This window comes from Pogona vitticeps, chromosome 2 (assembly GCF_051106095.1).
Source record: "Pogona vitticeps strain Pit_001003342236 chromosome 2, PviZW2.1, whole genome shotgun sequence".
Classification (NCBI taxonomy): Eukaryota; Metazoa; Chordata; class Lepidosauria; order Squamata; family Agamidae; genus Pogona; species Pogona vitticeps.
The window spans coordinates 45996149-46011395 of NC_135784.1; the positions used below are offsets into that span (position 1 = coordinate 45996149).

Sequence of the window (15247 nt, forward strand, 5' to 3'; positions counted from 1 at the left end):
GACACGGCCATCCCTCTTATCATAAAATAAGTCCTACAAAACAACTAGTTAGTGCCAGTTAATGCTCTGGACACTCCAGTGTAGTGTTATTCCATGGCATTATGGAAAACTAGGTTGGAAGCCTACAGACCAGCTACCCAGTATGGAAGGCCTAGGGCAGGTATAAGTGAAGCACTGAAACACTGCCACACTGAAATACATCCTATATCACCTGGTGCTGTTGTTGGACCTGTCAGCAATTTCTCCTTGGCCACTTTCACATTCATGCAAATAATAATCACCGTGTTCATTAATATCACCAGAATATACTTAGCAGATATTGATATTTGATTCATCTATCCTATGAGAGCATTAGCCTCAATATTTTGTTAAGTGCGAATGTTGTAGGAAAATAAAATCCATTCTTTAGAGAGCACAAGGGAAAAGCCAGCAGATTTCTCATAAGTCTGAATGGGTTGGAAAGCGCACCATCTTAGGATACTATTATTGCACTAGGCATAAACTTAGCAGATCCCTGAAAGTGCAACGCAACAGGCAGAAACTATGTATTCCACACACTTTATTCATATTTGTCCTATTTACCTGGTTCTCTCCAACATGTTTCAATGGGAGAATTTAGCAACTCTTCTCTTAGCTGTAATTTTCTCCACATATAAAGCAATCTGTCTGTGGAAGAGAAGTACCTGTACATGGCCCTCCAAGTGAATGGGAAGTTCTACTCTAAAGACACATTGCTCTGCACAAGAAGAAAGTAACAACAGAGAGGGGAAAGGCTAAGCACTCCTCTGGAAGCCTGCTGGGGAGAACTAGGCACATGGACTCTCAATAGGGCTACTCTCAGGTTCATTCTAGCAAAATGTCACAAATATTTTTAGCTAACATGAGGAAAAGTTGCAACTCGAGTAAATGAGATTGAGCAAGTAGGATTGTTGGTCATCTCTAGCATAGGACAACTTTATTTCTTGCTCAGTCTTCTCTTGTAGAAAAAAATATGTTGAGGAATGAATATTGATAGGACTACACTCTTTGGAAAGTAAACTTCTAACCTAGAAACCTGTGTTAGATTTTTCTAACACAATTTATATTGCAAAACAATTATGAGAAGCATTCTTAAGACGGATAGCATAAATAAATGGTGTTTCTGAAAAAGGATGGATAAATGTTAACCTCTCTCTTTCGAGGAAAGAAAAATCTTCAAAATAAATTTGTTCACCTCTGTTATTATGACAACATGAACCACAATGTGACTAATTTTGTGCTTAAACTGTAAATGATGACAAATAGTATTGTTATTAAATACAGTTTTTATTAATCATTTTTAGACATAAATTATGAATTCACATTGTCTTCATGAAATGCTTTCTGAATTTTAACAGTCAAATTGATTATACTATGATTATTTCATTAACACACCTATCTTTCTCATTAATTTTGGTTTCTAGCACTGCTCACTTAATTGATGGATGTGTCTAATGGGGGAAAAAACCCCTGCAAGTTTCTATACAAGTAACACTATTATTATTACCGTCATTTCTTGATCAGTGCTAATGAGCCATTGGAAGTGTAATGAAAACATTAAAAAAACCTTTATATTTTTTAAAAGAATGTTTCTTATCAAAACAAAAATAGTAGACAAATTTTAGGAGCATCATCTATGGTCAATCAAAGCAAGACGTAAAAATATCAACAGGCTAAATAAAAGTTTTGCTAGAATACACAGCTCACAGTGACACATGGCATCAACTTAATCTTTTTGCGAAACTACATAGTTAATTTGGTCGCATACAAAAGTTATGGGAACAAAACACGAGAACCTCATACAACTACAGGTTGGCACATGGGTGTGGTGTTAGCAAGCGTTTAAGTAAGTATGGATGCCACCAAGAATCAAAAGTATTTTCAAAAAATTAATTTCCTTTGAAGAACTGAAAGTCTGGGAGCCAACAAACTCTGTGGTTTATGTCATGCTACTAATCCTTGCTAAGAATTGAGAAAGAAATATTTTCAAAATATACATCCATGTCCAAAAGAGACTTGTCTCTTTCCAACCTAAGGCATTAAAATAAAGGCAGTATGCATTATATTCATTTGAAACACATAATAAAAAATGCCAAGGTCTAAATTTAATTTATTTTTGTCATTTAGAATACAATGGCTAGATAATCATCTCAACGTGATCAGCCAAACATCTTTACTTTGCTAAACTGTTAAAGATTTTAATTATGCTAGCTTTGGAGAGCACTGGTCTAATGAGGCGATAGACTCCAGAGAATCTAAGTGGTTAAGAACTGTGAAATGAGTCTGATAGGATTTTTTTTATATTCACCGTGGATCGTTTGCATATCAAAGAGGAGTAAATTATTGCACGACAGACCAATAACCTTCCCCGCCTTTCTGAGAGTAGCATTAACAAAAACATTTGGTCTTTGCTTGTGAGTTGCTTCAAAAATAAAAAATAAAACTTTAAGTGTCTGCAATTAGTACATCTTCTAAACAATGCTTCAATTTATACTTTAAGTGATTGGATAGTCTTAAGTTATAAGTGCTATAAAGCCATTTCCTCCTCCTTTCAGAAAAATCAGATGTCAATTATATTTTGATGGATTTTGTCGCACACGAACATTTAGTTATTAGACATATTCAATTATTACTTGTCCCTGAAATTAAACCTCTGAGGCAATTTAAGCAAAGAGAAAGGTCACGACGCAACCTGGTGTCCTGTTTAGTAGCAATGGAGCTATTATTTTCAAACACCTTGCAAAGTGACACTGTAGGATGTATTTTGAAGTCATACCCTTGACAGGACGATCTGCACACTAACCATAACCTGTGAAACAGACTGACCCTCCTGCCACTGTTTATTCAGTCGAAACAACAGTGAACAGACTTGGGACTTGAAAGGAACATATTGACACCAGAACACAGGAGTCAATGTGATTTTTTAATTGTAGTTCATATCAGTGTGAGAAATATGTTTTGTGGCTATTGTTGCTATTAGTATCATCAGCATCATTTGTTGTTCAAAAACATACGCCTAAGATTTTTAATATTATGTTGCTGTCTTATTTTTTTCAACAATAAAAAAATCTTAGGTACCTTAGTATAAAAAAGGCAAAAAAGGGATGAATTATTCATTTCAACATACACACTAGTGTTTATTCTCAGCAACTGTAGAAGGGTAATTGACTAAAATTAATTACTGTTATTTCTGTACAACATAAACATGTACATTATTTTATAGAACAGCTAGAAAAACTGTATGGTGACTACATAGATCAAGATTAGATATCATGTGGAACAAGGCAACAAAAAATGTTGATGTACAGAAACCTAAGTAGTATCAGTGTCTAAAAAATTATGACAATACTGTTGTGAACAGTTTACAAACTAATCGTGTTAGTATTTGTGTGTCTGTGTGCGCACATGTTTTAAGATCGAGTTCCATCAGCAAATCTAGTTGGCAACTGAAAAATAGTTATTATTTCATAAGCGCTAAAGGGTTATTACATATGATCATCCTCTGCTTATGGGGTCGTTTAAAGGGTGGGAATAAAGACAACATCATAGCAAATCAACCAACACTTGAATACTAGTCACATCAGTATCACAGAGAAGCACATTTTTATTCTGGCTTCTAAAAGTCTGCTCATAATTATTAGCATTCTAATTTCTCTGTGCCAGCAGTTTGGTAAGTGCACAAACTGAGACTACAGACTTATAGCTCTCTTACTTCTGCAGTACAGGTAGAAACGCAATAAATATACCAACTCTAAAAATGCTTCTTTGGAAGCAGGTTTCACTGACATTAGGATCAGAACATTTTTCTTCTTTTGGTACCTACCAAGTATAGAACACATTTTCCATTAAGTGTATTTGTTGTAGAAACACCTCGAGAGGCCTAGGTCTAGTTGCCTGGAAAGTTTTTGATATCAGTTTGTTTTATCACTGCTGCTGGTTGCATACATAATGCATCGTTCAATGTTGTCAAGTGCCATAGTAGGAATGATTACGTATGCTGCAGTGAAATACATGCTCATTTTATACAAAACAAGTGGCGAAGGAGTCTTCAAAACTTTTTAAATGTTTGGTTCAATTGGCAATTGTAAAATCACTAGACAAAATTACTATATTAATTTTGGTGATTTTTGTAAATTGTACAGTATCGTTTCACATCAAAAAACACACTGAAAAAAGCAACAAGGTGAATAGGATAGGTTTTGACCACCTATGTACTTCCACTATTAAATGTTCTTCCCACCCTTTACAACAGTTGTCAGTTCCAGAAAGGGTGCCTATAATTTAAGCATTCACTGTCAATTATTATTACAGGCTGGAGCGCTCACACTTTTCTTTGCGGCACCTTCCTTTTCCTAGGAGAAGTTATCTTCTTCATTATAAAAGGAAATGCAGACACTGGCTTAAAAAATGTATGTTGTGGGGACAGTTGACAGATTACCCTTTGTGGAACTCGATTTCATAACCTCAGGTATTTGCTGGCTTAAAGGCAACTAGAGTTGCTCAACCTTTTTTTGTCCTTGTACCTCCATACCCAGGTGACCATGTTCAAGCAAGCAGAAAGTTGATTTAAACCTCGTAATGACATCAGTTTTAAACCATCAGATCTCTCAGGGAAAAAAAAGAAAGAAAATGTGCTGTATCCTGACCTGCCCGAATTCTCTTTTTTCTGCTCTCACAGGACTCCAGAATCATTAAGGACATGGGAGAAAATAAATAGCTAAATAAAGAACTAATGATGAACCAGCCCCAGCTCCCTTTATTTGTGTTTATTAGATGGCTAGTGTTTATCCCCTTTCAAATATACTCTGGTCCTAATTTTATAGGATCTAACTGTTCTACTACACGGTGAAGCCTATCAATCAATGCAAAGGACTACTGAATTACCCATTGGTGTCTCTGATGTGTTGCTGCACAGATTACACTTCATGCATCACCACATTCATTTCCACCGCATGAGCGTGTCTTGTCACTGTCCGATTGCCCCCTTTTGGACAGCTTAACTGATGTACTACACAAGGAACCTCACAAAGCAAACTTGCTGGCACAGGAGTGGTAGGAAAACATGGGAAAAGTAGAGTGGGCAGTGATCTAAGAACAACGTGTGACGTTTCTTAATAAGAAATGTTAAGGTGCACTTAACTCATGTAGTAATTTTTTTAAATGCACAAAACACCACAGGGCTTCACGCTTCTGCCACAATTTCTCCTCAGTTCTATGAAAAAATATCTAAAAGCCTTTATACTGTCAAAAATACACCTGACATCAAGGAGATTTCTTAGTAACCTCACCTAAGAACAGCACAGGATTGGTAAACAATGCCCAGCTGGGTCCCTTTCTTGACATTGGTGCACTCACCACTTTGGTCCATGCACTCGTAATCTCGAGATTAGACCACTGCAATGCGCTCTACGTGGGGCTACCTTTGAGATTAATACGGAAACTCCAAATGGTGCAGATTGCAGTGGCCAGACTTCTTAGTGGGGTGAGGAAACATTAACATATTACTCCCACTCAGGCCGCATTGCACTGGCTGTTCATTTGATCCCGCATTGATTTCAAAGTTCTAACGATTGCATACAAAGCCCTAAACGGTTTAGGACCTCAATACTTGGCAGAATGCCTCCTCCCACCTAGATCTACTCGTATCACCCAATCTAGCCAGGAGGGGCGACTGGGGAGCCTAACACCGAGGGAGGCCCGGAAAGAAAAAAACAAGACACCGGGCCTCTCGTCAGTGGCTCCCAGGCTCTGGAACAAGCTCCCCCCCCCCGAGATTCATTTGGCCCCCTCAATGGGCACTTTCAAAAACCAACTCAAGACCTGGGTATATAGACAAGCCTTCCCTCTGGGCACTACGTAACGTTCTCTTTTTCTCTATCTTTATCTATAGTGGTGCCCCGCATAGCGAGGTTAATCCGCTCTGGATTAACCTTCGCTATGGGGAAACATCGCTAAACGGAACGGGGAAACACAAATGGGCACAAAACTCACCGTTCAGCAATGTTCCTCCATAGTGGCAGCCATTATCGCGCCCTCGGTAAGCGAGGGCAGGGCGCGAAAATGCTGCGCGCGACCATTTTGGGTCGTCCGACGGCCATTTTGGAACCGCCGATCAGCTGTTCCCCCGACGTCGCAATATTGTTTTTATTCTGCGTTCTGTGAGCCGCCCAGAGTAGACTATGTCTAAAGGGGTGGCATATAAGCTCAATAAATAAATAAATAAATAAATAAACAAACAAACAAACAAATAAATAATTTTAACATAAAGAGGGAATATTGTATAAAATGGAAAGGTTTTATTTTGACAGCTTTATTAGGGGTGGCTTTGGGCATGAGCACAGACCTGGTCCTCATAAGGTTGGTAGGTGTATTACCCATGTCAGACTTTAACTATAGTGACCCACAGTGGGACTAGGATTTTACTCCATAGAACAATAAAGGCAGGTAGAAAGCTATTATGCCCTATCTCCTTCTTTCCATGTAGGCAGATGATAAAAGATACACTAGTTCACATAAATGCAAAGCCGCATGTGCATGACAACTGCTCATAATTTTACTTTCAGGTAGAACTAAGTAACAACATTTTATAAGCAACAACCACTGTTGCCATAACCTATGCTGATTTCTCTATTCTAATTTATTATTAAATACATTGGAGCAGACCTGGCAGAGTTGTAGTGTTCACCATGTACAAGGGGCTAGTGGTCAAAGTGAGGAGATGGCTCACTAAATGTAAGTTTCAAGATTATGTGCGTAATTTGTTATAGTTTTCCCTTCTCCTCCCTTGACCAATAGGAGCCATTACACTGAAATGACAACAAATCACTATTACAGTATTTCCATTTTAAACACAACTTGAGCACCGGTAGCATAAGCTTACTAGACTCTCTGAAAAAAGCTGATTGAACGTCAGGACTGGAAGTAGTGGCAGAACCCTGGCTTCAATCTTACTGAAATTTGTTATATTCAAGACAACCAAACAAGTGGGAATTGAATGTGATGATAACTTTTGATTGGCCAATATTTTAAGATTAGTAGATCTTCCAAGTTAAACAGAATTTTTCATTTGTGTAGATTGGCTTTTTCCTACACCAATGGAAACAAATGAGGCTTAAAAACAGCAGCTGACTATTTTCTGAGATGACCAGTCACCTGTACAAATAAAAATCCCTTATGTAGACTTGATACATGCTTAAGGTATAGAAATTCAGTTCCAGAAATTTCTAGTAAGCAAGTGGAATCCACATCTGATAATCTGAGAAGTTCATGTATGCATTAAGTAGAAATCGCAACACATCAAGAACTGCTGCTAATCAGCAGATATATTTCAAATGTTGGATTGGCTCATCAGACAATGGTTAAGCCTAAGGCTTTATTTCACAAAGCAGCAGCCCTCACCACACTGCACGTACCTTGAGCCAGAGGCTGCAATGGCAAGGTCGGCTGACCAGGCTGAATTGTTAGGAGACCCTGGCGTTGTAGAGAAAGGAGGTGCTGCTGTTGCAGTTGTTGCATCTGTAAAAGCTGCTGTTGAAAAGCCAACTGCTGTGAAGTCACCTGTTGCTGCTGTGGCTGTAAAATAAAGAGAAATAACACATTTATTTTAGCTTTATATACATTTCCCCCCTCTCTTGTCATCACCACTGTCAAAATATTTTTGGCCATTATTTGCTGAATTCTACAGAATCATAAACAGCAATTTTGATATCTGCCCTGGGGCATACTGTAGTTACGTGCCCCCTGCCAAGAAAGAGAAGGAAGAACAGAATATGGACCACATTCAAAAGAAAGAAGGAGTTTATGCTTTCAAAAAATGGAAGGAAGTGCTGCTGTTTATTTTCCTAAAACTCATGAGTAGATTCACTTCTAGAGTTCACTGCCCCCGAAATGTTGGTACTCTACGACAACACCTCAGCTGCTCTGTCCTCGTTACAGTCGTGGAATTCTGCACACCTTGTACTTTTCTAAACAAAGGAACAGATCTGATAGGGTCTATTTAAACATTTTTTCATTATATGTTTCCTTATGGTAACTTTCAAGGCAGCTTAGAATTCTGTGTAAAACTGGGATGAATTGTTACCAGACTGAAACAATGCAAAGAAACAGCACAGCAAATACTCATAAAATTGTTACAGCCAATTTGCTGTTATAACCCAAACAGTTACCACCCCAAATATAGTCTTGGGTGGGTGGCTAGGAGAAAGTAGTGATGCTAATGATGCTGGGTGAATTTGCCTGAGGAGGGAATTCCATAACTGGAGTAGCATCCCAGAATACAGGAACTGCAAAGAGCAAATACTGCAAGGGTTCCCTGCATGATTTGTGTTCTACTCATGTGACCAGTATGGCAGCATACCAGGGGTTCTAGAAATTCCTAATATTCTTGCCATTAAACATTTAGCTGGATGGGTTTCACAAGAGGTGGAACGCTACTGAAACAACATCAAAACTATTGTCTGGTTTTATAACTTTATTAATTCCAGAATCATGGCCAAATTCTACCTGTAAAGGCTTCCTTTTCTGGGAAATCTTAATAAAATATTGATATTTCATTTCACAGTCAAGCTACTGTGCTCTGCTATGTCATAAAGGATAAACAACAAGCATCTATTCAATAGATTATTGCACTTGTGCCCTCTTGAGACTTTATTACAAAATTGAAACAATTTTAATTTCCATATATCAAAATTCTGGTCCCCCTGGTTGTATAAAAACAGTTGAAGAATTAGGAACATGGAGACAAGTAAAATAAACTTCCCTATTGAACTAATTGTTTTTGAAATGTTGTATTTTCAGGTACTACCAACGGTACTACTACAGCACAAAAGCATTTCTAACAACTGCAATTTTTCATTAGTCAAGTTTGTTTAAGTGAAACTCAATTTACACTAACTCCCCCAACCCCCCCAAAAGCCAACCCAGCCCTTTTCAATGGTGACCATGTTTCCTGAACACTAGACTTCTCAAGCAGTTTTCTTCCATGTAGTTAAACATGGGGATGTCATTGCACTACAAGGAAAAATCCATGTGAAGTATGATGGGAAAGGCACATATGCCTAGTTCTCATGTTTGAAGTGGACTGGACATATATTTCTGAAGCACCTGTTCCCTGCTGTATAGCAAAAAAAAAAATTCTTGTATTATACAATGTCAAGTTGCCTCTGACTCATGGTGACCCTATGAATGAGCACTCTCCAAAATGCCCCATCTTCAGCTGCCCTGCTCAGCTCTTACATACTCAAGTCCACGGCCTCTTTTATTGAGTCAGCCCATCTCATTTGGTCTTCCTCTTTTCCTGCTACTCAACAAGAAATAATGAAAAATCTCACTAAGGATCGCCAAAATGGTTGCGGGTTTTTCGGGCTCTTTGGCCATGTTCTGAAGGTTGTTCTTCCTAACGTTTCGCCAGTCTCTGTGGCCATGGGCATCTTCAGAGGGACAGCACTTCAGTCATCTGAAGATGCCGGCCACAGAGACTGGCAAAACGTTAGGAAGAAAAACCTTCAGAACACAGCCAAAGAACCCAAAAAACCCACACCAACCATTAGATCCCGGCCATGGAAGCCTTCGCAAATACATTGATTGCCAAAATGTTTTCTTTGAATCCTGGCAAAAGTCTAGGAGGGTGAGTGTATTTTTGCATTCTGACAAATCTGGTCTAATTTAAATAAGAAGTTAGGCATGTGAAAAAGTCTTGCCCATATGGCATCCCACTTCTTTCAAGTCTGTATTAAACTGGAATTGCATGTACCTATGCCAGCTAGAGTTCAGATTTTGCAACTAATGCTGCATCAACAGAAAGTGCTTGGAGGAGTATTCTAATTGTGGAGAAAAATGCAATGGTGGAATTCACTACTATTCCTATGGCTTATTCGTGGAAGCTCCTGCAGTCCAAAGTAACTGTCTTGCTTGTTGTATAGTAAAGTTTTTATGACTTTTGAGCTGAAAAGCCCACGTGCAAAAAGTAACATAGCACCATCATGTCATATACATTTAAATGTAATGAAAAAATAACTTTGCAGTATGTTATTTACTTATTTTAAAATTGTCTCAGCTATTAAAGCTCCAATTAGTTCGTTTATTGCATTTTCCAGAATGCTGCTTTCAGTCATAAGATCAATGCACAGTTCTCTCTTCTGCACTATTCCACTTTGAAAAAAATTAATTATTCACCCTCGGAAGAAGACTAAGTTGATACAGTCCACCGGGAACTGAACCTTGAACCTCTAAGGTGTAAAAGAACATGTTGCATTTTTCACTGCTACATCCAGAGAAGCTTTTAACTACTCTGTTTATCACTTCTGACATAAATAAATGAGGAAAAAATCAGACCTTTGAAGAAGAAAAACTTCATCTAATATTGTTAATTAGCCATGACAAATGATGAAATAACATTGTAAATCTTTCACAGAAACAGCCACTAGATTTTAATTACGCACATTCATAATTTAGCAAACAACATCTTATTTGAATGTGCTTAGTATGTACCATACTTGAAGCTTTGGAGTTCTGAAATTTGTTTCACTTAAAGAAAACCTTTAGGCACTCCTCATCTTGCATTTTATTTGTTCTTGTTCTTTAAGAAATCATGAAAAAGGTTTTGTAGTTTTGATAAGTGTCTTTTTATATACTGTGTGATAACAGGAGAAAAACTTTAGTTGCGTAAAATATCAGTGCATCAGGCCACCATTTAGCAATTCCTTAAGCTAGCCAAGAAAAAAAAGTTATTGTAGATTTCCTTAGTAATTATCTCAGTGATAGAAAGATAATACAGTGCACCAGTACAATAAATAGAAGGAAATTATCTAATATCCCTAATCTGCTAGGAATCACATCAAGGTGGAGGTCTTCCACGGTTTTGTAGCTAACGTTGGCAGAAAGAAAATTAACCCTTGACAGAGAGCAACGTATATAACCCACTAGAGAGTGGAGAAGAAAAAATCTCTCGGCATTGTGAGTGACTACATGCGAGGTTTATATATTTGAATTTTAAAACATGTTCTCCTAAAAACAGCTAGTTGTGTGATTAACTATTTATTCAAAAGAGACAAAGTACAAAAAAACCTGTCACACAAATATTCTCTCTCATCAAGTGGAAAAAACAACCAAATGAACCAGAACAAATCTTGCAGTTATGGAGGGATGGGGGGTGGGTGGGAAGGAGGGAAGGAAGGAGAACAAGGAAAGTAATACTTCTTAATGCAACCTCTTCAGCCAACAGCTTCCACATAACATTTGCCTACAATCTGCAAGGAATTTTGGTTCACTGCATCTGAGAGAGCAGGAAAAAAGAAAAAGGGAAAAAAAGCAGCAAGTCTCAGAACAGTACTGAAAAATAACAAGAAATTTGAAAGAAAGTTCCTCTGCATTTAGTACTGCACTGCCTCTTTTTCCACCTCCCATTGACACTCCATCAAAGTGAATGGGCATTACCCAAGAATTTAACACTATTACAGTACTCAGAATCCACATAAATGATGGCCAGGGCGCAGGAAGATGGAGGAGTACAGACTTTTTCCTTCTATTAGTGTACAATTCACTGACAGAATATTATGTTTAAAAAGCTGAATTGAGAATCAGGTCAGAAATATGTATACTGAATAACTAGTGGGCTGAAAAATGGTAGAAATTTTATTTTCTCCAGAGTAATAGGCAAGTCTAGGTCAAGAGCCATAGTAAGTATATATAATACAAAAAGTGTCTTACGTCATACATGATGAATACGTTACAGTGTTTGGCTAATTACACATTGATGTTGTTTAGTCGTTAAGTCGTGTCCTACTCTTCGTGATCCCATGGACCAGAGCACACCAGGCCCTCCTGTCTTCCACTGCCTCCGGGAGTTTGGTCAAAATTCCACATAAGAAGCATTAACATATAAGCAAACTCTCAAATGCAGCTGACAATGTTAATGATCTGTTTAACGGGATGGACAATTTGTGGGGGGAATGGCATACAGTCTTCATCTGTTTTCCCCAAATGTATCTGGTCAATCCCAGCAATGGCAGGGTATATGTTCTGGTCACAATGGGGAGCTGAGGTGGGTTGTTGGAGAAGGTGAGAGTCAAATATACTTGCTGTGATGCTTCCATAAATTTCTCAAGAGATATTCAACTTATTTGATTTTGGTGTTAGTAAGCAGACCAGCTTACAATAACGTCAAAAGTACACTGACAATGGTGGACCCAATTTCAACCTGTGTTTTTGTGTGGTCATGGCAAAGCTGACCAGTCCCAGGGCACCCCCAGAAGAAGAGAAAGGTAAGCCACTTCTGAGTATTTTGTGCCTGCAAAACCCTGAAAAGGGTTACGATAAGTCAGAACTGACTTGATGGCACATGATTACATATTATTTGCTCCACTCCAAGTCCATTTATAGCAGACCATTTTACCATGCTTAAAATGCATATATGCCATCATCTTTAACACATCTCTGAAAAATAGTTGCATCTACTCACATAGAATTGATACTGCCTCAAATCATTTATATAAAAGCATGTTTCGCGGCAGCCTTTATGGTGGTTTTAAGTGCACAGAAATTAGCCATCTAAGTTGCAGAATATTTTTAAATTGCAGAAAACACAATGCAGATAAAGTAATTAAAACTGCATCTATTTTATCTTAAGTCAATAAGTCTTAGGACCTACTTACCTAAGCATACGTCTCACAGAACTCAATGGAACTTACTTCCCAGTGAATGTGTAACAGAGTTCAGAGCAAACGGCTCACATAAATGGGATCTGGAAATAAGCCTCTCACCAATATCATACTTTTAACCAATTTCAGGCCCTTTACATTACCCACTGAGAAAGTAAGTGTTTTTCTGCCTAACAAACCTCTAACTACTGCCAAAACCACAAACATGTAGATAAGCTTCAGAGTTAGTAAGGCTATTTCAGTTCTAAACCAGCATGTCCCAAATTATCCAATTCTTCCTGCTTTTTCTCCGAAGTAATTGGGTTAATATAAATCACCAAGATAGTTAATCCAGTGTTTAATAATTTGTTCAACCTCTCAGATATTTATCCTTGTGAAAAATTCATGCTGTAAAAGGAAAGTAAGAGAACACACCCTGTTTTGGACATGCCAGTGACTTGCTACTTCAGTCAAGTTAATATTTTAAAACCAGCTTTATTTATGTAAGTTGACTGATGCCCATTCTGTTGTCTTCACAGCTATCCTCCAGGAAAAGCTCATGAAAGCTCTTTCTCCATTTAAAAAGCCAGGATAAAAAAGTATACAAGCCCATTGTCCAAGAAAGAACTTAAAAGCAATGCCCGTTGCCAAACTATGCTCCCCACCCAGTTACCAAACACAGGATACAAGGCAGTTTGTTTACTTCTCACAATTGAACGCATACAAAAAAGGTCTCGGTGCAGTCCTGTTGTCAGGTCAGTAGTCAGCTGTTAAAATGCTGAAATATCCTGATAAAACTTGCATTTTTGATCCCCTCCCTAAAGCTGCTGTCAAAGGTCTGTTTTCCTTTCTTGGGATACTCCCTACTGCCTCACATAAATTGTCATAACTACTGGAGGACAAACAGCTTTTAATCAAAACAATCTACTTAGCTGGACAAAGGAAAGAAAGAAGGGGGGTGGGGGATATTTTTTACCTTTACTCAGAATCTTTTCAACCATCTTTTCCCCTGGTCTATTTAATAAACTCAACCAAACAGGTTTTTTTTTTTTTTTAAATAAAATCAAATCAAAACACAAATAGAGAACAGCACCTAGTCGGTTACAGACTTGAGATCTGGCCTTAACAAATGGAAACACCGTAATAAACATGTTCTCCACCCTGCAATAAAATTCCCCTTAATATTCCTTACAAGAAATAAGGCTCTTTAAAAAGTACCATATTACAGTGTGCTGGCTGGAGAGTGAAGCTCACTTGCTTACAGGTTTTAGATGTGCTTTTAGACGATGGCAGAGCACCGCCAAGTCAACTACCAACGAGGGAAGATGCAGTAAATTAACTGATAGCCTTTAGTTCAAAACATGCTAGAGATATAACTAACATTTCATATGAAAGAACTACCACTGTGCAGTTATTTATCATTGAGCACTTACAGCTACGTGCATGGCATACACGTGAATGTTCACGTACACATGAACAGATCACCAGCTGCATACTAATTTAACAAGAATAACCATCTTTAATTTAAGAGGATGGCTCGGAAAATAGGTGGGATTAACTGCTTTGTTTAAAGTTGCCTCCTACTAAAACAACCTGGTTGTTTAAAAAAGGAAAGGAAAGGAAAAACAAGCAGCATTTAAAAGCAAAGGGTGTTTGGCTTGCCCTTCCCTGCTTTACATCTACCATGTTATAATCTTTCCATTAAACAGGAACAAATCCTTTCGTACTGTAACTTTAGATACTGCAACATCAGATGCACGGCTACAGTGAATCAGTTCTGCTAGATGCTGAAATGCCATCACATTGTCCGACTTCCCTTCTTGCCTTTTTTAAAACACACAAAGTATTTTTCCTCCTTCTCTGAGCCATCATCTTTGTGTCAAAAACGCTCTCCCGTCTGACAACAGCAATTTAGAAGAGTTAACTTTTATCATTCATTCTGCTGTGTAACTTTCCCCTTCAAATTTCTTTATCTGCCCTCTGAGCTCATCTGAACTTTCATGTTCTCCCAGCATGCAGGCTTGCATTCAAAACTATGTCTAATAGACCAAATAAGAGGTTAATAAGAAGTGGCAACAGAAAGAAAAAAAATACAATCCCTGGTAACTGATAAGAATGACAGTGGCAGCCCTTTATTGTTTGTCTTCAAATATAGAGTTAAAGATCTTTAAAAAACTAAAATTTGACGCCTTTGAAAAGAAAGAAGCACAAAATAACAACAGGGGGTTATTGCCTGGCAGCCACAGGGGAGAAGCTCCATAATTCTTATTCTCCCTTTTGAAGGTTGCTAGAAATCTGATTCAAAAAAGCAACAGCAGAAGGAGAAAGCCTCTTGAGGCTATAGCCATTTCCTGTGATCATGCATAATGTGCTTCAAAAGTGGGTTTTTACCAATTCTGTTGATCAATTGCACCTCCTTCATATTCCTTCTTTTTTTTTCTGCTGTGTTTACATCTGATGCGACTCAATGACAAGCACTGTCTGAAACTGTGAAACAGACCTGTCATGTTGATTTATGGGCGCATCAAACCACAACTTGTCCAAACTGAAGCTCGCAGTTCATTAATTAGAGAGTTGTGACTTTGAAGTCAGCT

General features: G+C 38.0%; 1 protein-coding gene across 45 annotated transcripts in view; it reads right to left on the reverse strand.

Moving 5' to 3' along the window:
• Positions 1 to 15247, reverse strand: part of FOXP1 (forkhead box P1) — a 689964-nt gene that overhangs the window by 112163 nt on the left and 562554 nt on the right. For all 45 annotated transcript variants that reach the window (XM_078385126.1, XM_072989422.2, XM_020791061.3 and 42 more), the window contains one exon: positions 7431 to 7590. In XM_078385126.1, coding sequence (XP_078241252.1) covers positions 7431 to 7590 — 160 coding nt within the window. The remainder of the gene's footprint in view (positions 1 to 7430; positions 7591 to 15247) is intronic.